The sequence below is a fragment of the Heteronotia binoei genome, chromosome 15 (genome assembly GCF_032191835.1).
Source record: "Heteronotia binoei isolate CCM8104 ecotype False Entrance Well chromosome 15, APGP_CSIRO_Hbin_v1, whole genome shotgun sequence".
NCBI classification, from domain to species: Eukaryota; Metazoa; Chordata; class Lepidosauria; order Squamata; family Gekkonidae; genus Heteronotia; species Heteronotia binoei.
In genome coordinates this window covers 28,609,397-28,634,972 of record NC_083237.1, presented here as the reverse complement: position 1 = coordinate 28,634,972, position 25,576 = coordinate 28,609,397, and the positions used below count along the sequence as shown (strand labels likewise).

The following is a 25,576-nucleotide window of genomic DNA, read 5'->3' as shown; positions in this document are numbered from 1 at the left end:
AGAATCATGGAGTAAAAGGACAGGTCCTCTTGTGGATCAAAAACTGGCTGAGTAATAGGAAGCAGAGAGTGAGTATAAATGGGCAGTCTTCGCAGTGGAGGACGGTAAGCAGTGGGGTGCCGCAGGGCTCGGTACTGGGTCCCATGCTTTTTAACTTGTTCATAAATGATTTAGAGTTCGGAGTGAGCAGTGAAGTGGCCAAGTTTGCGGATGACACTAAATTGTTCAGGGTGGTGAGAACCAGAGAGGATTGTGAGGAACTCCAAAGGGATCTGTTGAGGCTGGGTGAGTGGGCGTCAACGTGGCAGATGCGGTTCAATGTGGCCAAGTGCAAAGTAATGCACATTGGGGCTAAGAATCCCAGCTACAAATACAAGTTGATGGGGTGTGAACTGGCAGAGACTGATCAAGAGAGAGATCTTGGGGTCATGATAGATAACTCACTGAAAGTGTCAAGACAGTGTGCGTTTGCAATAAAAAAGGCCAATGCCATGCTGGGAATTATTAGGAAGGGAATTGAAAACAAATCAGCCAGTATCATAATGCCCCTGTATAAATCGATGGTGCGGTCTCATTTGGAGTACTGTGTGCAGTTCTGGTCGCCGCACCTCAAAAAGGATATTATAGCTTTAGAGAAGGTGCAGAGAAGGGCAACTAGAATGATTAAAGGGCTGGAGCACTTTCCCTATGAAGAAAGGTTGAAACGCTTGGGACTCTTTAGCTTGGAGAAACGTCGACTGCGGGGTGACATGATAGAGGTTTACAAGATAATGCATGGAATGGAGAAAGTAGAGAAAGAAGTACTTTTCTCCCTTTCTCACAATACAAGAACTCGTGGGCATTCGATGAAATTGCTGAGCAGACAGGTTAAGACGGATAAAAGGAAGTACTTCTTCACCCAAAGGGTGATTAACATGTGGAATTCACTGCCACAGGAGGTGGTGGCGGCCACAAGTATAGCCACCTTCAAGAGGGGTTTAGATAAAAATATGGAGCACAGGTCCATCAGTGGCTATTAGCCACAGTGTATGGAGCACAGGTCCACCAGTGGCTATTAGCCACAGTGTATGTGTGTATATAACATTTTTTGCCACTGTGTGACACAGAGTGTTGGACTTGATGGGCCGTTGGCCTGATCCAACATGGCTTCTCTTATGTTCTTATGTTCTTATGTTCTTATGGTTGACCCTTGGCCATTGTTGTCTCTTGCCCCCCAGGTGTGGCTATACCAACCACTCATTGGTAAAGCCCCACATTTCTCCCCCCAAAACTGGTCCAAGGTCCAGGGACAGGAGACTAGAACTCCAATATCCCCCAACTCACCAAGAGGTTTCCAGCCCTTCATCTCCACCTCCATTAGCTGGGCCCAACCAGCATAATGGTAGAAATGCCGGACAACTAAAGGCAGGTCCGCATCCCGGGCCTCACAGAGAAGTTTCCCACTGTCTAGACTCTCCAGGAGGCTGAGCAACCGCTGGTGTTTCTGGATGTTCCTGGCTATGCTGGAAAAACAGAAGGCATCATGTCAATTTAAGTAGGCTGAGAAAATACCTCAGAACCAACAACAAACTGTAGTTTGTTATTACATGAACAAGTCTTTGAAATCCTCGGGCCTGAATTTTCCCCTTCCTTCCACCACTTTGAGAATGAATATTTCTTTGTCCCCAGAAAACCAGATTTCATTGTGACATCTGAATTGTACAAAAAGGCAAACCAGGCTCTCTTGCAGACAAGCCAGGATTCCAAACCACAGTGAAATCCCAGTGTATAGGCAGGAGAACAAAAACTGTTTGCTGCTTTCTCTGATGAAGATGTCCAAACATGTAGCTTGCTAGGAACCAGGATGTGGAGAGGGGTCAAAAATGCCATTTCTTCTCCATCAGCATAGCTCTGTTGATAAATGAAGCAGGAAGGGAAATTTCTGAAGACTTATCATTTGCCTAGTGGCAGCAGGCAGTCACTTGCCCCTGTTCTTAGTCTTTGATAATTTGAGAAGCAGGAGGAAAAATGGGTGTGGGGGTAAGCAACATCAATGGTGACATTCTAGGAATTTCTCTCCCATCTTGATGCTAAAGCCCATAGAGACTGAGTATAAAATTCCTAGAGTATCACCACAGAACCCACCCTGTTTTCACCAGTTCCTTAAATTATTATTTGGGAGATTCCAAGAGCATCATCTGAAGTGCCATCGCATTCCCATGAAACTCCACCTTCCTCAAACTCCACCCCATAAATCTTCTAGCATTCACTAGGGCCTAGCTAGCAACACTAGGTTCCTGAAACCTGAGGAAACTACTTTAGAAGGGAACGGAGAAGCAGACAGGAATGGAATCAAGATCTGTGCTCCTTCTGCTAGCAGTAGCTAGGATCCAATCCTTCCTGTTATGTCTGAATATCAGTTTTCCTAATCCAGAAGAAATCAAGGCTGGGTTCATTAGAGACCTAACTATAACCCTCATGTGTATATCTAGAGTATAAACTTACACCAGTATATACCGGCATCCTCACAGAATTCTATAAGAAACGCACAACCCCCTACCCCCATGGAACTACAGTTCCCAGAGATCCCTAGGAGGAAAAAAATTACTGTTAACCAAAATTAAGTCCATAGTGCATCTGGCACCACCAAAGTAGCCTTGGTGACAATTCCAGAACCACCAGGATTCTAGAAGAAGTGGCCATGATAAGCCTTGCCTTTGGAGAGGACCACTCACTTGTAGAGGTGTCGGGCTCGAATGTGGGCAGGCTGTTGGCTCCAGATTTCAAAAGCGTTTGTGGCAGCACTGACAGCTGCTTTGACATCTTCTCCATTCCCCTGGAGGGTGGTGGCCAAGGGCTCCCCTGAGAGTGAGGCAGAAAGGAAAGAAATAAGGTTTCCTTTTGGTCTTTTGGCTGGGGAAAGACTCCAGATTTGCGGAGCCACTACCACAACTTGGAATTCAGGATACAAAAGATTTCTAAATTAATCATCAGGTGGTGGAGGGGTTTATTTTATTGATTTTTCACAATTTCACAACCTCCATTTCTTCTCCAGCGTAGCTCTGTTGATGAATGAAGTAGGAAGGGCAATTTTGATGCTAAATCTTGATGCTAAAGACCACAGGAATATAAAATTCCTAGAGTGTCACCACAGATCCACCACAGTGGGCTCAGGGCGGATCACGACAGATAAACACCATTCAGCATCACAACATATTCAAATTAATAAATAATTAAAACACATTAAAACAGGATAATTTAAAAACAAGTTGTGCCATTTGTTATGTGCACAATCTCCAAACTAGTGCAGCTGGACTCTGAGGTTTGTATAACCAGAAGACACTGGGCTGGACATTGGGTTAGTCAGAAGACAATGGGCTGGATTCAGCCACCTCCGACACTCAGTTTCAGCCAGTTCTCTTCTTTACCACAGACCCTACAGTAGCCATGGGGGTTTGGTACATGCCAGTCCCATGATCTCCACCATAGACTTTCAAGTGGACAGAGGGAACCCTTTCTCACTTTTTCAACAGGAGAAAAGCTGGCTGGATCTAATTACTGCGTGTTTTATCTCTGTCTGCTTAAAGGTATCTAGCTCTCATGGGTTTGGAGAAAACGTGTAGGTCATTCATGCAAATGACTTAGAAGCAAGGAAGGAGTGCATGGATGCCTCCAAGCTAGGACTGCCAGGCTCCTGTTACAGAAAGAGGCCTCCTGCCAGCAGCTGTCCTTGCCTACCGCTATTCCAAGCAGCAGTGGGAGAATCCAAGCAACGGTGGGAGAAAAATAAGAATAAAACACTCGTGTCCTGTGCAACACTACATCACTTTGGGGAAAACCCGGAAGTCATGCTGGGTAGCTCTAGGAATCACTGGGGACTCTATGGTTTTTCCATAGAGAGTTTCCAGTGATTCCTAGAGCTACCTAACATGACTTCCAGGTTTTCCCCAGAAGTGACAAAATGGTGCACACAATGTAGCCCCTCCACATCTCCCCGTGCCCGAACCTCCTGCTGGTTGCCACAGCCTGACAAACCAACACCAGGCCCCTTCATAAATACATTTCAGAGCAACTATTATTCATCAACACCGGTCCCTTCAGCCTCAGGCTACACCCATTAGTAGCTCCATAACTTTGCATATCTCCCAAGGCAACTGGAACAATTCAAGTAAATGAAAGCATATAATTATTCACAAACTGTTTTGTTTTCTTTAACATCTAAGGCATTATGCTCCCGTGATTATTTTTTAAGCATGCAATTCTAGGAAGTCCAGTTTGACATACCTAAGATTTTTGCACCAGGTTTTCTGGAGTGACAAAAAAACACAAAACAAAAACAAAATGCATCCAGGCTTGGATCCCACTGAGATTCCCAGACGATTTTCATCCATTCCTCCCTCCAGTGGCAGCACAAAACGCAAGCAGAAATGCTGCTCCTGATGGATGCAGTGCCCCCAAGAGGTCTCTTGCAGGAGGGGGGAACCAGTGCAAATCACCCCCCTCCCTCCATGCCTGCAAAAATCCAGGTGGGATCCAAGTAATGGTGTTTTACATAACATATTTGGTTTCCTCCAGCCACACAAAGGAGCAAGAGAGTGCTGGCGACTCTGCTAAATTTACCCAGTCTCAAAGCTTGCCTCCTCTCTCCCTCCATGGGGCTGGATCTACAGGACACCTTCTACTCACAGAGGACACCTTTGACTCCATCCTCAAGTAATATTATTGACAATAATGAAACCTCACCATGATGACCATGAAAAGGCCCCGCATAACCACCCTTTAGCAATTATCCCATCATACCTATTTTCACAACCGCGAACATCACAGCTGACTTACAGCAATCCTGTGGGATTTTCAAGGCAAGAGACGTTCGGAGGTGGTTTGCCATTGCCTGCCTCTGCGTCACGACCCTGGTGTTGCTTGGAGGTCTCCCATCCAAATACTAGCCAGGACCAACCCTGCTTAGATTCTGGGATCTGATGAGTCTGGGCAAGCTTGGGCTATCCAGGTCAGATTTCACAACCATGCTTCAACAGAAAACAAATCCAAGGCCCCTGGAATGTTTTATTGTGTTTCTCTGTGTGCCAGGGTCAAATCCTGAGCCTGCATAGTATGGAGACCTGTGAAATACACCACCAGGGCAATCCTATGCAGAGCTCACTGAATTCGATAGACTGGCATAAATCTGCACAGAATTGCACAGATAGTTGCTCACCTCATGTCTTCCTTACCTGTGGTGGGATTTTTGGTGGCATAGGTCTCCCTTCCCTCTGGTTTCAGCCACTTGCCGCCTACAAAATGTCCAAAGCTGCGGCCATGAGACTCCAGCCAGGCCTGGAAAGAAGTAGGAGAGGAGATTATCCATGTAGGTTCAAGGAATATAATCCAGAATAAATGATGAAGGTGTAAAACAGAACCAGTCCTCTCCTGGAAGGATGGAGAGAATGGGGAAACCATCCCCAAAACAATCAGTTCTAATTCATATTAAAAAATAAAATAAAAATGAAGCTGATGGGCAGTAGATTCATAATGGACAAAAGGAAATACTTTGTTACATAAAGCGGGTTTAAAATTTGGAATTTGCTGCTGAAGGATGTATTGATGGCCACAGGAACAGACAGCTTTGAGAGGGGATTAGATAGATTCAGGGAGGAGAGGTCTATCAGTGGCTACTAGTCATGGTGGCTAAGGGGAACCTCCATGTTCAGAGGCACTAAATCTCTGAATCCCAGAGCCAGGAGACAACATCAGGGGAAGGCCTCAGTCTCTATGTCCTGTTGTTGGACCTCCAGTGGAGCTGGTTGGTCACTGTGCGAGAGCTCTGTTGTTGGACCTCCAGTGGAGCTGTGTTGGTCACAGGATGCTGGACTAGATGGACCACTGGCCTGATCCAGCAGGGCTGTTCTTAGGGGCTTGAAATGGCTTGTGTGAATACTGTGGGGGAGGGAAGAAGGGGCAAAGTTGGCTTTCTGAACACATATTTTGTTCCCAATCTGCCAAACTCTGGAAACTTGGTGAAAGTGAGGGAGGAAGTGGTAAATCCCAGCACCCATGCAATTAAAACATTGGTTCAACTGCCCCAAAATTATCTGGGAAGAGGGTGTCACCTGGTGGTGATTTCAGCATGGACCAGGCCCAAATATCATGTGCTATGCATACAAAAGGCTCTGGTCAGGGAACCTTCAGTTAAAGCATCTTTAGAAGCAGATATTAAGAAGCACCTTTTTCTCTGATCAAGAACTGTTGCTAGTCAAAGCAGAAAACGATAGGCTTGAAAGGACCAAATGACCTCACTCACTATGTGGACACTTCACAGGGACATTGGTAAATGCTTCTGAGAAACTCCCCATTTTTGGGAGCAAACCTACCCTCCACATAACACACAGACAGCACACAGAGGGCACCTTAACCAACCACATACTGCTAGCAAATTATGCCAGTGAAAGAGATGTCTGGCACAAAGGTCTCCAATTTGATCCCTATTACATTTCTATCCCACTCTTCCCTCCTGGCCTAACCTACCTTACAGGGTTGTTTGTGAGGATAAAATGGACAAGACAACTGTATATATGCCGCCCTAAGCTCTCCTTGAAGAAGGGACAAAGACAGATGGGACAAAAACCCTCTTTTAGGAACACAATTTTATCTGCAGCAACAATTAAGATTTGGTCAGTTGCTCTTTAAGACTTTGCCATAGACATGGTCATAGAACATGACAGACATTTTGAAAAGATTTACTTTGTAACTCCTGTGGGAATTATATAATCACCATCTGAGGAAAATATCTGCAGCTGACCCTGCCCTAGGCTGACCTCTTCATTTATGTCAGTTGGGAGAGAGCTGAAAATGGGCTGGAAGCTGCACAGAGGTCATAAATTTAGGGCTGTTTGCCTGAATCAACAATGTCTGTTAATTCCCCTGGCTGCTCCAGCCACGCATACACAGGCGCATACACGGGGCCTTTTCCGCACCATCTGTTTGCTTCTTGTGTGCCGCGGGTTGATTTTCTCCCAGTTCCATTTTTTCCCCCTCAAACTACTGCCTCAACCTCAGTGTGCTCCATAGCAAATGGTTCTGCACTGACTAATTCTTCTCAAATTTTGTTCCTTTCCCCCTTTTCCAGTCTCTTTTCCTTTACTTTTTTATTTTTGCTTGCATGTGTGGTTACGTTATAGCGTAACCAATAGACGCTGCGATCTCTGTCTGCAATTTGATTGGTCAGATGTATGTAGCCACCACAGCTTGAATTATTTTTTTTGGAAGTTTGAAGAAACCAAACTCAAGGAACACCATATTTTATTTAACTTTTATCTCAAGCAAGCCCACAAACAGATGTCGGAGGGTGCTTGGAGCAGTAGGCAAAAGCAAAAGCAATGTGTGGATGAGACGATGGTGTAAAGAGGAAAGGTTTAAGTTTGTTAGGCACTGGGATGCTTTCTGGAACAAGTGGGATCTGTACAAAAGAGACGGTCTCCACTTGTCCCCGGATGGAACCAGGCTGCTGGCGCTTAAAATCTGGCAGAGCAGTTTTTAAACTAAATCTTGGGGGAAAGCCGACAGGAGATGAAATGTCTCTGGTTCGGGAGGACTCGTCTCAAAGAAATGAAGGGTTGGCTGCTATTTTTCTACCGGGTAATGGACCAGAGTTGTCCACTGTGATGGTGACAAACAGTATGGACTGTCTGCCAGAGTCTCGAGGCGGCAAGAGGAAGGTGGCGGGCCTAGCTTGCCTGGGAAATTACAGATGTTTGTATGCAAATGCTAGAAGTGTTTGAAGTCAAATTGGTGAATTGGAATGTTTAGTGTTGGGAGAAAACATAGACATTGTGGGAATTTCTGAAACTTGGTGGAATGAGGAGAATCAGTGGGACACGGTGATTCCTGGATATAAGTTATATCGGAAGGGTAGGAAGGGAAGGGCTGGAGGTGGGGTGGCTCTGTATGTCAGAGAGGATATACGGTCCAGTAGGACTGAGGTCAGAGAATTAGATTCCCTTTTAGAAATGCTTTGGGTTGAAATAGAGGGCCCAAAAGGAAATTTAACTATGGGAGTTTGTTATCGCCCACCAAATCAAAAGAGAGAGGACAATTATAATATGATGGAAGGCTTAAAGATAGCGGCTAAACGTAAAAACTGTGTTGTAATAGGTGATTTTAACTACCCGCAGATTGATTGGGTCAATATGTGTTCTGGTCGAGAGAAAGAGATTGAGTTTCTTGATGCTCTCAATGACTGTGCTATGGAGCAGATGGTCTCAGAACCTACCAGGGGTGGGGTGATCCTGGATTTGGTCCTAAGTAATGCCCAAGACTTGGTGAGAGATGTAAAAGTGATTGCGCCGCTTGGGAGCAGTGACCATAATGTTATTGATTTCACCGTTTGTATAAATAGGAAGTTGTCCAAAAAGGCCGCCACAACCACGTTTAACTTTAAAAGGGGTAAATACGCTGAGCTGAGGAGGCATAGGCATGTGAGGAGGAAACTGAAAGGAAAGGTAAATACAGTCAAAACCCTTGGGGAAGCTTGGAGACTATTTAAAACTATAATCCTAGAAGCTCAGATAAAATACATGCCACAAGTTAGGAAAGGCACAAACAGGCATAAGAAAAGGCCTGCATGGTTAACAAACAAAGTAATGGAAGCTGTAAAAGGTAAGAAGGACTCCTTTAAGCGGTGGAAAACCAGTCCAAGTGAGATTAATAAAAGGGAACACAGGCTGTGGCAAATCAAATGCAAGACTGTGATCAGGCAGGCAAAAAGGGACTATGAGGAGCATATTGCAAAAAACATAAAAGACCAACAATATTAGAACTAGGAAACCAGACAGGGAGGCAGTGGGGCCCTTGGATGACCATGGGGTAAAAGGATTACTGAAGGAGGATAGGGAAATGGCTGAGAAGCTGAATGAATTTTTTGCCTCCGTCTTCACTGTGGAAGATGAGAACTTTTTGCCCGCCCCAGAACCACTAATTTTGAAAGGGGTGTTGAAAGACCTGAGTCAGATTGAGGTGACAAAAGAGGAGGTCCTACAACTGATAGACAACTTAAAAACTAATAAGTCACCGGGTCCGGATGGCATACGTCCAAGAGTTCTGAAAGAACTCAAAGTTAAACTGGTGGATCTTCTAACAAAAATCTGTAATCTTTCATTGAAATCTGCCTCCATTCCTGAGGACTGGAAGGTAGCAAATGTCACCCCCATCTTTAAAAAGGGTTCCAGAGGAGATCCGGGAAATTACAGGCCAGTCAGTCTGACTTCAATACCGGGAAAGTTGGTAGAAACCATTATCAAGGACAGAATGAGTAGGCACATTGATGAACACGGGTTATTGAGGAAGACTCAGCATGGGTTCTGTAAGGGAAGATCTTGCCTCACTAACCTGTTACATTTCTTTGAGGGGGTGAACAAACATGTGGACAAAGGAGACCCGATAGATTTTGTTTACCTTGACTTCCAGAAAGCTTTTGATAAAGTTCCTCATCAAAGGCTCCTTAGAAAGCTTGAGAGTCATGGAGTAAAAGGACAGGTCCTCTTGTGGATCAAAAACTGGCTGAGTAATAGGAAGCAGAGAGTGAGTATAAATGGGCAGTCTTCACAGTGGAGGACGGTAAGCAGTGGGGTGCCGCAGGGCTCGGTACTGGGTCCCATGCTCTTTAACTTGTTCATAAATGATTTAGAGTTGGGAGTGAGCAGTGAAGTGGCCAAGTTTGCGGATGACACTAAATTGTTCAGGGTGGTGAGAACCAGAGAGGATTGTGAGGAACTCCAAAGGGATCTGTTGAGGCTGGGTGAGTGGACGTCAACGTGACAGATGCGGTTCAATGTGGCCAAGTGCAAAGTAATGCACATTGGGGCCAAGAATCCCAGCTACAAATACAAGTTGATGGGGTGTGAACTGGCAGAGACTGACCAAGAGAGAGATCTTGGGGTCGTGGTAGATAACTCACTGAAAATGTCAAGACAGTGTGCGTTTGCAATAAAAAAGGCCAACGCCATGCTGGGAATTGGTATTAGGAAGGAATTGAAAACAAATCAGCCAGTATCATAATGCCCCTGTATAAATCGATGGTGCGGTCTCATTTGGAGTACTGTGTGCAGTTCTGGTCGCCGCACCTCAAAAAGGATATTATAACATTGGAGAAAGTCCAGAAAAGGGCAACTAGAATGATTAAAGGGCTGGAACACTTTCCCTGTGAAGAAAGGTTGAAACGCTTGGGACTCTTTAGCTTGGAGAAACGTCGACTGCGGGGTGACATGATAGAGGTTTACAAGATAATGCATGGGATGGAGAAAGTAGAGAAAGAAGTACTTTTCTCCCTTTCTCACAATACAAGAGCTCGTGGACATTTGATGAAATTGCTGAGCAGACAGGTTAAAACGGATAAAAGGAAGTACTTCTTCACCCAAAGGGTGATTAACATGTGGAATTCACTGCCACAGGAGGTGGTGGCGGCCACAAGCATAGCCACCTTCAAGAGGGGCTTAGATAAAAATATGGAGCAGAGGTCCATCAGTGGCTATTAGCAACAGTGTGTGTGTATATATAAAATTTTTTGCCACTGTGTGACACAGAGTGTTGGACTGGATGGGCCATTGGCCTGATCCAACATGGCTTCTCTTATGTTCTTATGTTCAAAGGAGGCAAAAGATGGCAGGAATGCTAATGAAGTGGTGGGGGCAGAATGCAGTGAAACGTAAACAAAGCACAATACACCAAAATGTGCAGAGCCCGTTAGGAGGAGGAATTTTGAGGATGAAACAAGAAGCTCAACAGCAATGTGCCATGCACAGCAGGATGATTCAAAACATAAAAATAAACATGAATAAATATTTTTAAAAACATTCGCAGGGCGATGCTGAGGCTCAGCAACAAAGAGCAGCAAGCGATTTCAAAATAGCATTTATCAGAATGATACTGCTGAAATGGCCTGAAATTACGTTGTAACGCAAACAGTATGCAGGTTTTTCAAAAAAGAGGTGCGAGGCGCCATTGCGGGTGGTAGCGAGAAAAGCTTTTACTGCGTCACCATATGCGTCATTGGAAGGGAGAATGGTGGGAGTGAAGATCTGTCAAGGGGTGGGCAATCTTTCCCCAAATGTATGATTTTCACACACACAGCTGCGGCTTTAAAGAAGAAGCAAAAAATGTGACACCGCAAAAATCAGGAGTCCAGAAAACCCGCGTTAGAGGCAGAAAAGAAGGACCAAAAAACTGATCAGGAGCAGCCTGTGCGGAACTCTTCACTAAACCCGGTGCACACTCCTGACCTGATGGGGATAGGAGACTGTGCGGAAACGCCCACACACATGTGCGCACGCCTACACACATGCACACTTTCTCTCTTGTTCTTGAGTCACTGCAATTCTGCTGGCTTCTTCCGCTCCACCCACCTCCCTCATCCCAGAGACCCATTAAGGTCACTTAAAGACGAAACAGAGAAAGCAAACAGCTGGGGCAGCAAAGGAATCTTGCAGCACCCTGCTGACCAACAGAGCAGCAGAACCTTCCATAGACTAGAACAAGGGTATCAAACTCGTTTGTTATGAGGGCCAGATCTAACATAAATGAGACCTTGTTGGGCTGGGGCATGATGGGCTGGACCATGTGTGTCCCTATTTAAGATTTGGTAGAGGATATAAACTTTATAAAGGACACAGACAAACACAATTAAAGATTTTTTTTAAAAAAACTTTAAATATGCTTAAAACATTGGCACTCATTGGTCTTAAAAGACTTCCTTTGTATTTCTCCCATGGGATCTAGGGAACTGGGCAAAGGAAGCTCTGGTTCTTTCCTTCCTTCCCCAGGGGACCAGGAGGAGAAGGAGCCTTAGCCAATAGAAGGAAGAGAGGCTTGGCTCAGTAGCTCTGCTGTGTGATTGAGAGAGCCTGGCAAAGCAAGCTATTACACCCCCCTTCCTCCCCAAGGGAGGAGCACCTCAGCCAATACAGAAAATAGAGCACCTCGGCCAACGCAGAAAATATTTGCAAGCAATAGGTGCCAGTGGCCAGGGCTGCCCCTAGACTGTCTGGCACCCTAGGCAAGGCTAATTTCTGGTGCCTTCCCAGAGTCATCACGGAGTCACATGGGGGTGCCTAATTTGGTGCCCCCAGAAGGCCAGCGCCATAGGCAATCACCTAGTGTGCCTAGTGGCAGGGCCAGTCCTGCCAGTGGCAGTCCTTGGCACCCCCAAGGAAAGAGTTCAGGGAGCCAATGTTGAAAAAGGTTCTCTGCCTGAGACCCAGAAGAGCCGCTGCCAGTAGACCAGATTGAGCTAGATAGACCAACGGTCTCACTCAGTGGAAGGCGATTTTACAGAGCTTAAGTTCTCAAGAAGCCACATGGAACCAGTGGAAGGCAGGGATTAGAACTCTGTACTCTCTGCAAATGGACTGCTCTCAGCACATGCAACCTTTAAGAGCGGGGGCTCTGGAACACTGGTGTCTTTTGAGGTGTCCCCATCCAGGTCTTTGCAGAGATTCCAGTTCTCCTCCTTTATGAGTCGAGGCCCCTTCTTCTCCTTCTCTTCTCCAGCAGCTTCTCTCTCTTTCTGGCTCTTCGCCCACATCTGCCGAATCCAGTCCATCTCGGCTGTCCACAGCCTCCTGTCCTTCTCCCGCTGGGCCTTCTCCTCCTCCCACAAGCCCTGGAAGAGCTTCTCCCGCTCCCGGAAATGCATCCGGATATCCCGGATCAGCTCATCGAATCGGTCATCCCGGGGCCTCTTCCTTCTGTTTCGAAGCTGAGCCAGTTTTTCGCGTGTGCTCAGCAGGGTTCGCGGTCTAGGAAAAGCTGGAGGAAGGCAACAAAGAGAAGGCGTTCATTCAAAAAACGGGATCAAGACCACAGCTTTAGATTCCAGCATGGGTTCAGCAGCACAAATGGAAGAATTTTAAACATCAGAAGTAGATTTAGTGGGCCATTAGCTTGGAAATGCACAAGGGCACTGTTTAGGGTTACCAGGTCTGACTAAAGAAATATCTGGAGACTTTGGGGGTGGAGCCAAGAACAAGAGTGTGACAAGCATGATTGAACTCCAAAGGGAGTTCTAGCAACCACATTTAAAGAGACCACCACACACCTTTTTTTAAATCCCTCCATTGGAAATAATGAAGGATAGGGGCACCTTCTTTTGGGGCTCATAGAATTACCCCCCAGTCCAATCTTTTTGAAACTTGGTCTTTTGAGGGGAGACACTGGATGCTATGCTGAAAATGTGGTACATCTACCTTAAAAAACAGCCCCAGATCCCTGCGGATCAATTTTCCATTATAATCTATGGCAGGGGTCCCAAACCACCAGGTTGTGGACCAGTACCAGTCTGTGGCCAGCTAGCAACTGGGCTGTGGGGTGAGGCAGAGGTGCTGCACCACCACCACCCACCCAGGACCTGGGAGGATGGAAGAGGCAGTGTGGCAGAGACAGCCTCATAGCAAGGCAGAGCAGCCCCACTGCCCCTTCCACCTACCCAGGACCAGAGCAGCTGACTGGTGGGGGTCTCTAAATGGGAGGGGGACGCAGATTGGCCATTTAAAGTTTTATATTCACTATATTGTATGTTTATGAAATGTTGTTAGCCGCCCAGAGCCTGCCTAGGCGGGGAGGGCGGGATATAAATAAAATTTTATTATTATTATTATTGTTATTATTATTATTATCATCATCATCATCTGCCGTCTGGTCACCTAGAGGCAAGGTGGCAGAAATCCCAGTGCCGCCCCCTAACAATCTGTAGAAAAATTGTCTTCCACGAAACTGGTCCCTGGTGCCAAAAAGGTTGGGAGCCACTGCCCTATGGGAACCAGTCTCCATAGAGTATAATGGAATACCCAACAGACATTTCCCTACACCCCCCACTAGTGGGTTGTTGGCAGAAGATTTGGGAGAGGGTGGTGGTGGGTGGATGCCTAATGCTGAAGAAGCTCTATCCCCAGAGGTGGCCAAACTATGGGTCGGGAGCCATATGTGGCTCTTTCACACATATTGTGTGGCTCTCAAAGCCCCCACCCCATCAGCATGCATGGAGAAGGCATTTGAAGTTAAAGTTGCTTTCTTTCCACCTCTCCCTCCCCACATCTATTATCCTTCCTGCCTCGCAGCTCTCAAACATCTGACATTCACTGGTGGCTCTAAAAGGTTCTCTGCCTGAGACCCAGAAGAGCCGCTGCCAGTAGACCAGATTGAGCTAGATAGACCAACGGTCTCACTCAGTGGAAGGCAGGGATTAGAACTCTACTCTCTGCAAATGGACTGCTCTCAGCACATGGCTCAAACACCTGATGTTTATTCTACCTGGCTCTAACCTTACGCATATTGGGCCCCCCACCAACACACACACATCCAGGCCCAGGAGCACCCCTTTGGGCACTCACCTCTCCGGCTGAGGCCGGGCCTCCAGGGGGCCTCCAGATGGGCGCGGGTCTCCCGGCGCAGGAGCAGCTCCTCCCCGCCCTGCGGCCTGTCCCCTCCTTCGGCGGGGCTCTCCGGCGGGTAGACGAGAAAGGGCGCCGCTCCGGCCTCGTCCTCCTCCCCGCCGGGGCTTTTCTCCCTCTTGACGAAGCCCGCCGAGGCCCGGGGGTGGAGCAGGAGCGGGGCCGCGACGTCTTCGGGGTGGAGCAGCCCAGCGGGCGCCTGGGAGGAGGAGGAGGAGGAAGAGGAGGCACCGGCGGCGACTGCGGAGGAAGGCTCGCCCTGCGGCTCCGGATCGCTGCCGTCGGTGACGGAGACCTGGGTCCAGGCGTAGTCGTCCTCCGGCAGGCCTTGATCCGGATCCAGCTCCGGATCGCTCTCCTCTTTGATCACCACCTGGCACCAGGGAGCCGCGTTGCCGCCGCCCCCCCGACTGCCGCCCAGGATGGCGTCCAGCTCGTGGAAGAAGCGGCACCGCTGGCGGGCGAGGCCGTCCTGCAGCTTGGCTTGCTTGTAGCTCTTCTTCAGGTCCTTGCCCTTGGTGCGGCACTGGTCCTCGTCTCGGAAGTAGCCCTTCTCGGCCATCCGCTCCGAGATCCACTGGTAGACGTCGGCATTGCGGTGGCACCGGTTGAGCTGCGCCTGGATCCCTTCTTCCCCCCACAGCGCGAGGAAATCCAGCGTCTCCCGGTGGCTCCAAGTCGCCGCCCGCGTCCGGGGCGCTTTGGGACGATCCGTGCTGCTCTTGGGGCCCAGGAAAGAAGAAGGGGACGCCGAGGACATCCCGGGGTGGGTGGGCGGGCAGGAAGGGGGCAAAAGGGGGTGGGGGGGAAGGAATTGCAACAACAAGAAGAAGGGGATCCCCCCCACCTCGGTTTAATTAAAAGCCTAACCCCGGTGCACGCTGGGATACCCCCCCAGCCCTGCCGACAGAGCGAGGCGGAGTAGAGGGGCGGGTACCTCCGCGGTAAGACGTAACCCGAGGTGGGACTTACCACGGGCGCCGCGGCCAATGGGGGCGCAGTATGCAGATGACCCTAATTGAAATCAACGCTTTCGGTCCCTCCTGCTCGAGGCAAAAGCAAGAAAGAGAAATCTTTTGACCCCTCTCGCCAAAGAAACGAGGGGGGGGGGGCTTCACCCCGGAGGAGACCCCGGGATCCTACTGCCCCGAAGGCTCCGGGATCCCGTTGTGCTTTCACGCACCCCGCATTCTGCCCGATCCCGGAGATCTCCCGCCTGGGGAAGCTCGATTTTGGCAGGGGTCCTTACAGGAGCGCGCGGGCGCGCCTCTGGGTAGCGATCAGGGTTTTTTAAAACATAAGAGGCGCCGGGCGAAATCAAAGCAGCGCTCCGTCACGGCCAGCAGGTGGTCTCGTGCAGTGGCCAACCACGAATGCAGAGTGCCAAGCACTGCCCTTCCGACGTTGCCTCCCAGAACTCGTCTTCCGAGGTATACTGCCTCTGAATATATATGGACGTTCCCTTAACTCACCAACCCCATGAATCTTTCTGATTTCCAAATCTATGCAAGCAGCTATTACTCCATCCAACGGTAGCTAAGCAGGAAGAGGTCTGGATCACAGCATATTTTAATGTATGTGTGAGAGAGACAGGATTCTAGGTTTCTCTGGAAAGGGAGAGGTGAGACTTGGGAACCGCAGAGGGAAAGGATCTTGGAAAGTCACCATCACAGGGTTTTTATCCCGCTCTTCAAGGATCTCAGGCGTGGACGGCCAAGCAATTCTCGTCTGCATTTTAGCCTTCACAACAATCCTAGGAGGTAGGCTGGAAAACACAACTACCCCATGTCGTGCTTAGTTTGACTGGAGCGTCTCCCCCCTCATAGGCTGATAACGCCGGCCACGGCACCACCTGGGTTCTATAAAGAACGCGGACGCGTAGTGATAAAAGACAGTAGGGGGCACTTGCACACGTGCATTCTCTCTGTGTGTCGTTCGCCCCGCCAGCGCGACCCAAGCCAAGAGATTTAAAACAGCCCAATATGCGGACACGCGCCAAAAAATATACTGAAACTTCGTGAGAAAGAAGTTTCAGTGCTGGGTGCTCAGTGACCCTCAATCACCGACCGAGGCGCCTATTCAGCACAAGCTGCTGGATCAACGGAGCAAAGGTTAGCAACCGACCGAGAGAAGCAGAAGAAATATTTAACACGGCTTTTTTTTAAAAAAAAAGAAGCCTAAAATGCAAGGCAAAAGGTGGATTCTGTACCAAACCAGGGAGGGGTAGTTGATGCAAAGCGTCCCCCCACCCCGCTCCCCAGTAACGAATCCTCCCCTGCCTCTTTGTGTTTTAATCTACCAAGGCGTCAATCCCCACTACAACTCAGTTCTTTCTCCCTTGCAGGAATGCTTGTCAGCGCTCAGAGGTTTTGAGCCTCTAGGCCCGCATTTGGGGGACTCAGATAGGAGGAGAACGAGCAATTTCAAGCTGTTTCCCTTACCTGGGCTGCCCCAGTCCCCTCTGGGACAGGCCCATACTCCATGGAGCTGTAGATAGCGAACACTGAAGGGGCCCCACGACTGCTGGGTGCCGCGGTGCCAGCCATGGACCCTGCGCTGCCCTCCTTTGACAAGCCGAACTCACCAGCCTGAATCAAAACCCACAGCCCGCCCACTCCAGATCGCACTTCCGGCTTCCCAGCTACCATAGAGACTACTCAATCTTAGCATTAGGTCTATATCTCATTTGGAAAGTAACTGAGTTTGAACTTCTGGCAAAGCTACGACTATCTGCGATTCTTAGAGTAGTGCCGCTCTATTCCTCGTGGACATCTCGATGGTAGAACACTCTAGACACTTGGCTTTGGATATCAAAGTGGAAAACGAATTCCGTTTCAGATCGGAAGTCACAGAAGCACTTTACTCCCGACCTTCTCCATCCAAAGTGCAACACAGTACAGAAATGAACGGGTGGTATGATTTCGCTCACTTCCGACCTTCTTCTCGTATAAAGATGAGGAATACAGAAGATAGAATGAAATTGTATTGCTAGGGGGGAATTGTGCGTACATCTGGTTTACGAAAGAGCCAACGCGTGTTCACTTTACAAATGAAACTGGGGAACGATATCTGAATGAATAAATCATGTTTAAATCGCATGTTCAGCTGTACATGAACTGGGTTGAATGTAACATGAGCATATATAAAGAAAAATCAAGCGCATTGTACACGGACTGTCCATATGTTCACTGTAACTCATGGACAGGTCTGTAATGAGTTGCAAGATGAATCCCATTTGCAGCATTTTAATTCATCAAGTTTTACTATAATTGGTTTAGCATTAAATCGAGACCGCGGGTTTGTCTCCCAAGTCTTTAAATGTGTGCTTATCTATTTCTTGCGGAAAAGGGTAAAAGTCGGATCTACACGGATCTTGATGGATTCATATGGATTATATTGAAATGAAATCAAACCACTGTAATTCTATAGATCCTGTCTTAGCCTATAGGCAGGACCACAAAAATCATGCCTCCACAAATTCCTGGCGCCTCAGCAATGCAAAAACTGGGTTCCAAAGCACGGATCCTGATGAATTCATATGATTTTTATGGTGAAATGAAATCAAACCACCATCATGTTGTAGATGCTCTCTTAGACTATAGGCAGCACCAGAAAAATCATGCCTCCACGAATTTGTGGCACCACAGCACTGAAAAAACGTTTCCAAACCACGGATCCTCATGGATCCATGTGATTTTTGCCTTGGATTCCCCCAAGCCCTCCATCCAGTCACATATCATGTCCATGGACAGAGTTTAAGCCACAGAAATCATGGATCCACGGCTTCGTGGCATCCTCTGCCCATGGATCCTCATGGATCTACGGCTTCGTGGCATCCTCTGCCCATGGATCCTCATGGATCTACGTGATTTTTGTCTTCGATCCCCCCAAGCCCTCCATACGGTCATATATCATGTCCATGGGCAGAGTTTCCACCACAGAAATCGTGCATCCACGGCTTCATGGCAGCGCCAGGGACCAAAAACTTGCTTTTGGACCACAGATCCTCATGGATCCACATGATTTTTGCTTCGGATCTCCCCAAGCCCTCCATCCAGTCACATATCATGTCCATGGGCAGAGTTTCCACCACAGAAATCGTGCATCCACGGCTTCATGGCAGCGCCAGGGACCAAAAACTTGCTTTTGGACCACAGATCCTCATGGATCCACATGATTTTTGCTTCGGATCTCCCCAAGCCCTCCATCCAGTCACATATCATGTCCATGGGCAGAGTTTCCACCACAGAAATCATGGATCCATGGTTTCGTGGCAGCGCCAGAAATCAAAAACTTGGTTATGAACCACGGATCCTCATGGATCCACATGATTTCTGCTTCGGATCCCCCCAAGCCCTACATCCAATCACATATCATGTCCATGGGCAGACTTTGCACGACAGAAATCGTGGATCCACGGCTTCGTGGCAGCACCAGGCACCAAAAACTTGCTTTTGGACCTTAGATTTTTGCCTTGGATTCCCCCAAGCCCTCCATCCAGTCACATATCATGTCCATGGGCAGAGTTTAAGCCACAGAAATCATGGATCCACGGCTTCGTGGCAGCGCCAGGGACCAAAAACGTGCTTTTGGACCACGAATCCTCATGGATCCACGTGATTTTTGCCTTGGATCCCCCCAAGCTTTCCATCCAGTCACATATCATGTCCATGGGCAGAATTTCCACCACAGAAATCGTGGAGCCACAGCTTTGTGGACCAAAAACTTGCTTTTGGACCACAGATCCTCATGGATCCACGTGATTTTTGCTTCGGATCCCCCCAAGCCCTCCATCCAGTCACATATGCCCATGGACAGAGTTTGCACCACAGAAATCATGGATCCACGGCTTCGTGGCAGTGCCAGGGACCAAATACTTGCTTTTGGACCACAGATCCTCATGGATCCACGTGATTTCTACTTTGGATCCCCCCAAGCCCTCCATGCAATCACATATCGTGTCCATGGGCAGAGTTTCCACCACAGAAATCATGAATCCACAGCTTCATGGCAGCACCAAGGACAAAAAATTGGTTATTAACCATGGATCCTCATGGATTCCCATGATTTTTGTGTTGGATCCCCCCAAGCTCACTATGCAATCACATATCATGTCCATGGGCAGAGCATCTACCACAAAAATCATGGCTCCACGGCTTCGTGGCAGCACCATGGAACAAAAACTTGGTATTGGACCACGGATCCTCATGGATCCACATGATTTTTGCGTTGGATTCCACCATGATTTTTGGCAGACCTTGCACCACAGGAATGACAGGTCCATGGCTTTGTGCCGGTACCAAGGAGCCAAAATATGGTTTCGAAGTGCGGATCCTTCTTGATCTTAAAGTTATTTGCGTTGGATCAAGGAAAACACGACATTATACCACATGTAATATCCATGGTCATAGCTTGCTGAACAACTATCACACATTCACAATTTTATTGCTCACCACACTCATTATCCATCCAGGTCACGTCTATGTCCAGCGTTTGTTTGCAAAATACAAATTGGATTTCGAGTACCTTGTATGCTGTCACAGTGTGCTTACATACTTTGAAACACTTAATCTTCATGAATTCTGTGACTTTTCATTTTTGAATAGTTGGGCTCATCATGCGTGGTCCCCCTGAGGTTTCTTTCACATCACACAGCACATCCATGACCACAGAATAACCCACGAAAACCTCAGAACACTGCCAAGATGCCAAACACTGCTTCAAATACTTTGAGGCTTGTGCATTATGACATCACACCAATGTCTACAGGATGACCAAACAAAAAAGTATCTGTAATGGTTCTACCTTACCATGAACACCACAGTAACATGAGAAATCAAAATCATGTCCATACCTTTCACTGCAAATAATTGCATTCTGAACTTTCTGATGCCACCGAGTTGCAAAACTATCCAAGGCAGATATTGTAATGGTCTTATCTTTGACTGCAAAACATCTTGCTCACTAGATAGAGGCCACCAAATTAGAATAATGGAATCATAGAGTTGGAAGGGACCTCCAGGGTCATCTAGTCCAACCCCCTGCACAATGCAGGAAACTCACAAACACCTCCCCCTAAATTCACAGGATCTTCATTGCTGTCAGATGGCTGTGTAGCCTCTGTTTAAACACCTCCAAGGAAGGAGAGCCCACCACCTCCCGAGGAGGAAGCCTGTTCCACTGAGAAATCGTTAACGGTCAGGAAGTTCTTCCTGATGTTGAGCCGAAACCACTTTTGATTCAATCTCAACCAGTTTTGGTTCTGGTCCTACCTTCCAGGGCCACAGAAAACAATTCCACACCATCTTCCATATGACAGCCTTTCAAGTACTTGGATGGTGATCATATCACCTCTCAGCCGCCTCCTCTCCAGGCTAAACATGCCCAGCTCCTTCAACCTTTCTTCATAGGACTTTTCATTAATAATTATTTTCATTAATAATGAAAAGCTGTCATCTCTCTTACATTAATTCAACTGTAAATGGTTTAAGGGGGACAGTTTGTTGTTTAGGGGTGAGTTTGTCTTGTACTCATTAACGTAGGTGCAATCACAACTGATTATGGTCAGCAGATTTTTTTAATGTTGTTCAGTCGCACAGTCGAGTCCGACTCTTTGCGACCGACCTCATGGACAAAGTCACGCCAGGCCCTCCTATCTTCCACCATCTTCCGAAGTCTGCTCAAATTCGTGTTTGTTACATCAGTAACGCTGTCCAGCCATCTCATCTTTTGCCGTCCCCTTCTTCTTTTGCCTTCTGTCTTTCCCAGCATCAGGATCTTCTCCAGTGAGTGCTCCCTTCTAATTTGGTGGCCAAAGGATTTGAGTTTCTGCTTCAGCATCTGACCTTCCAGGGAACAGTCTGGGTTGATTTCCCTTAGGACTGACTGACTGGATCTTCTTGCAGTCCAAGGGACTCTCAAGAGTCTTCTTTAATGCACCCTTCTAAAGCAGAAGTCTCCAAACTAGTGATGCCTATAGGTGCCATGGTCCCTAGGAGCACCTTTCCTGGTAACAGTGGAGTGGTTTTTTTTAAATCAGGTGGCAAACTGTGCCCAGCTGGGCTTCTGATTGGTTGTTGTACATTTGATTGACTGTGTGGATTTTGGTAGATGTCGCTTTGGCAGCAGCTGCCTCCAACAGTACAAGGATATTCTCTGTGTGACTGAAGGTAAAACGTGGCATCCATTCTTTTGCTGGCTTTGCCCTGCAGCAGTTGTTTTGTGACAGCCATTTTATTGGTTGCAGCCAACATGCTGTGTCATGATTCCAAAGATGCAGAAAGGCTTAGTGTAGTGTCTTGGGATTAACTGAAGCACCGCGCGGCCATGCAGCAGAGGCGACCAGGGGAAGTCCCATGGTCGCCCTGCGCAGCGCGGGAAAAGGCTCCACCAATCAAGATCAGTGGCGGGAAGTTTGACTGGCCAGGATTGGACTGGCCAGCTGGAGGGCTGTTCCGGGTTGAATGTATATAAAGCGGGTCCCGGCCCGCGTTGCCCTGTTCTGTGATGTACCATCGAATAAAGCCTTTTGCCTTCAGCACGTCTCGTCTCTGAGTACATTACACTTAGGGAAGTTGTACACTCTTATTCTACATGCTGTACTCTTGGCTCGCCAGGTCATGCAAAGCCAGTATGGTGTAGTGGTTGGAATATTACATTAGGATCTAGTAAACCTAGATTCAAATCCTGACTGCCATGGAAGCTTGCTGTGTGACCTCAGGACAGTCATGCACTCTCCGCCTAACCCACCTTGCAGAGTTTCTGTGAGCATAAAAGTGGAGGACAGGAGAATGATGTCAGCCCCTTTGCTTTCATTGGGGAGAAAAGTGATACATACACGAAGCCAGCAAACAAAGGTAGTTTTGGAGACTAATGGAATGAGATGCAAAAGGAGAATCCATCCATGAGTCCCCCCATATACCTGTGGAATATGCAGTGTGGCTGGGCCTTTTCCCTCATCAAATTGCAGAGCATATGACTGAGGACAGAAGTGTTGTCATACATATGTTATATGTGTCTTGATGGGACACCTTGAGAGTGAAACAGGGGCAGTGGCAAAGGGTTGACTTTTTTCCATACATCACTTACCTGCTCAGAATTAAAACTTATTGAGTCTTCTTTTAATTACAATAAAAACATAGTGACTTTGCATAATCTGTGGTTTTCCCATGAAAGAGCAAGCTGTGCACTCTGCCTTCTATGCCTGAGGGCAAAAGAGCTTCATAGATTGGTTTCTGAAACGAGACTAGGGATTTCAAGGCCTGCTCTGTTGTGTGATATTCTGATGAATCCATCTCTCTCCCATTAACTGAACCAGGATTGGATGATGTTACCGAATCACCATACTTTTCCTTACAGATATTCAGACTGGAGTACCTATTCTTTGATATAGTGCTTTTGGGAAGTGTACAGAAATGACAGCTGCTCTTGCGTGAGCTCTCTGGATGTAAGTGGGGGCAGAATATAAGGATCATGCTATAGTTACATAAAAACAGTTTTGTGGACGGCTGGCCTATTTATAGTTCCTATTTACAGTTCTGGGTTTTATTTTTGAAGTCTCAAACAACTGCAGGATTTTTTTCTGAACCTAGTTGCATATTCATTATAGCATGGGGGAGACTTATCTTTGCAGTACTATGTATGAAACCAATCTAGGGGGCTTTGTGGACCACACACTGAACATGAGTCAGCTGTGTGATGTGGCAGCCAAAAAGGCAAACACAATTTTGGGCTGAACCACCAAAAACCAAGTGTCCACATCATGTTCAGTGATTGTGTCACTTTACTCTGCTGTGGTTAGGACCCTACTAGACTGCTGCGTTCAGTTTGGGTCACCACAGGTTAATAAGGAAATATGTCCAGAGGAGGGCAATGGAGATGATGAGGGACATGGAGACCAAGTCCTATGAGGAAAGATTGAAGGAGCTCGGTCTGTTTAGCTTGGAGAGGAGACAACTGAGAGGTGATATGATCACCATCTTCAAGTACTTGAAGGGCTGTCATATAGCAGATGGTGTGGAATTGTTTTCTGTGGCCACAGAAGGTGGGACCAGAACCAATGGGTTGAAATTAAATGAAAAGAGTTTCCAGCTCAACATTAGGAAGAACTTCCTGACCGTTAGAGCGGTTCGTCAGTGGAACAGGCTTCCTCGGGAGGTGGTGGGCTCTCCTTCCCTGGAGGTTTTTCAACAGAGGCTAGATGGGCATCTGACAGCAATGAAGATCCTGTGAATTTTGGAGAAGGTGTTTGTGAGTTTCCTGCATTGTGCAGGGAGTTGGACTAAATGACCCTGGAGGTCCCTTCCAACTCTATGATTCTAAGATTCTATACAATTCTATGATTTTAGTGTAGAACAGGGGTGGCCAACGGTAGCTCTCCAGACGTTTTTTGCCTACAACTCCCATCAGCCCAGCAAGCATGGCTGATGGCTGGTGCTGATGGGAGTTGTAGGCAAAAAACTTCTGGAGAGCTATCGTTGGCCACCCCTGGTGTAGAATGTCAATTTGGGGACACTGCTAAACCAGGAAAAAGGTCTACTGTGAAATTGTTTTCCAAGACTCCTATCTTCTCATAAGAGTACCCATGAGGATCCGTGCCTCAAAATCATGTTCTGGATCCATGGTGCTGCCACGAAGCCATGGATCCATTATATCTGTAGAGCAAGCTCTTTCCATGGACGCAACATGAGATTGGATGGTGAGCTTGGGATGAGCCAATGCAGGTATCATGAGGATCCATGAGGATATGAGCTTCAAAGCCATGTTTTCGCAGCTTTTGAAAAAATATCATTTTCTGGTCGTAGACAAATGTGTCGTTTTAATGAGATTTGGAGTCCATTTATGCAAATGATGAATGTTTAGCTGATTTGATTTGATATCGTTGTAAACTGTATCGCTTTACTTTTCTTGTATTCACTATATGAAAGTTAGGTTGATGTTCTTCTTTCTGATATCTATTAATGTTTAACTTGAGTAACTATTGTAATTTTATGCACTGGGGCTTCACATGTGGGGTTTTTAAAACAACAATAAAATAAAATAAAAAAAAATGATGTTGCCACGATGCCAAGGATCCATGATTTCCGGGGTGTAAACTCATGAGGATCCATGGTGCAAAACCAAGTTCTTCTTCCATGGTGCTGCCACGAAGCCGTGGATCCATGATTTTTGTGGTGGAAGCTCTGCCCATGGACATGATATGCAATTGGATGTAGGGCTTGGGGGGATCCGAAGCAGAAATCACGTGGATCCATGAGGATCCATGGTTCATAACCAAGTTTTTTATTTCTGGCGCTGCCACGAAACCGTGGATCCATGATTTCTGTGGTGGAAACTCTGCCCATGGACATGATATATGACTGGATGGAGGGCTTGGGGGGGATCCAAGGCAAAAATCACATGGATCCATGACGATCCGTGGTTTCAACAGAGGTTTTTGCATTGCTGAGGCGCCACGAATTCATGAAGGCATGATTTTTGTGGTCCTGCCTATACTATAGTCTAAGACAGGATCTATAGAATTACAGTGGTTTGATTTCATTTCAATGTAAAAATCATATGAATTCATGAAGATCCGTGTAGATCCGACTTTTACCCAGACCCATTTCTTGCATGAGGTGTTACTATCGCTGTTCTACACTTTAATATTATTTTTCCTCTCTACCCATCTCTTGCTTCCATGCACGTGCACACACACAGGTTCAGGGCAGACATTGTGTATCTGCCAAGGGTCCTAGTTCTGAAAGATTATCATCATCAGACAGCCTTTATTGGCACATATAGACATATACAATAGAAGATCCACAGAATTACAAATTAGGAGAATACAGAGTCCATACAAAGTAAGTTTAAAAGTACAAGATGAAAACAGAAATAACAGCATAATAAAGCTTAATACTTAATAAAGCCTAATTAATAAATAAAGCCTTATTAATACATAATAAAGCCTAATACTTATCAGGGCGCGTAACCAGGGCTTTTTGGGTAGAAAAAGCTCAGCAGGAATTCATTTGCATATTAGGCCACACCCCCTGACATCACCATTGTTTTGCACAGGGCTTTTTTGTAGAAAAAGCCCAGGAGCTCATTTGCATATTAGGCCACACCCTGGTGCCAAGCCAGCTGGAACTGCGTTCCTGCTCCAAAAAAAGCCCTGCCTGTAA

General features: G+C 47.1%; 1 protein-coding gene across 2 annotated transcripts in view; it reads right to left on the bottom strand.

Annotated features, from left to right (window-relative positions):
- The window catches only part of ALDH16A1 (aldehyde dehydrogenase 16 family member A1), a 94,161-nt gene extending 77,200 nt beyond the window's left edge, over positions 1-16,961 (bottom strand). Inside the window, exons 1-5 of one of the 2 annotated variants that reach the window (XM_060255704.1) lie at positions 16,856-16,961; positions 12,395-12,774; positions 5,211-5,313; positions 2,715-2,841; positions 1,324-1,502 (exon numbers count right to left, since the gene is read on the bottom strand). In XM_060255704.1, coding sequence (XP_060111687.1) covers positions 1,324-1,502; positions 2,715-2,841; positions 5,211-5,313; positions 12,395-12,661 — 676 coding nt within the window. In that variant the 5' untranslated portion in view covers positions 12,662-12,774; positions 16,856-16,961. Of the gene's footprint in view, positions 1-1,323; positions 1,503-2,714; positions 2,842-5,210; positions 5,314-12,394; positions 12,775-14,354; positions 15,187-16,855 lie in introns of those variants that run through there. The other variant, XM_060255703.1, reaches the window with a different exon arrangement.
- Positions 16,962-25,576: the final 8,615 nt, after the last annotated feature.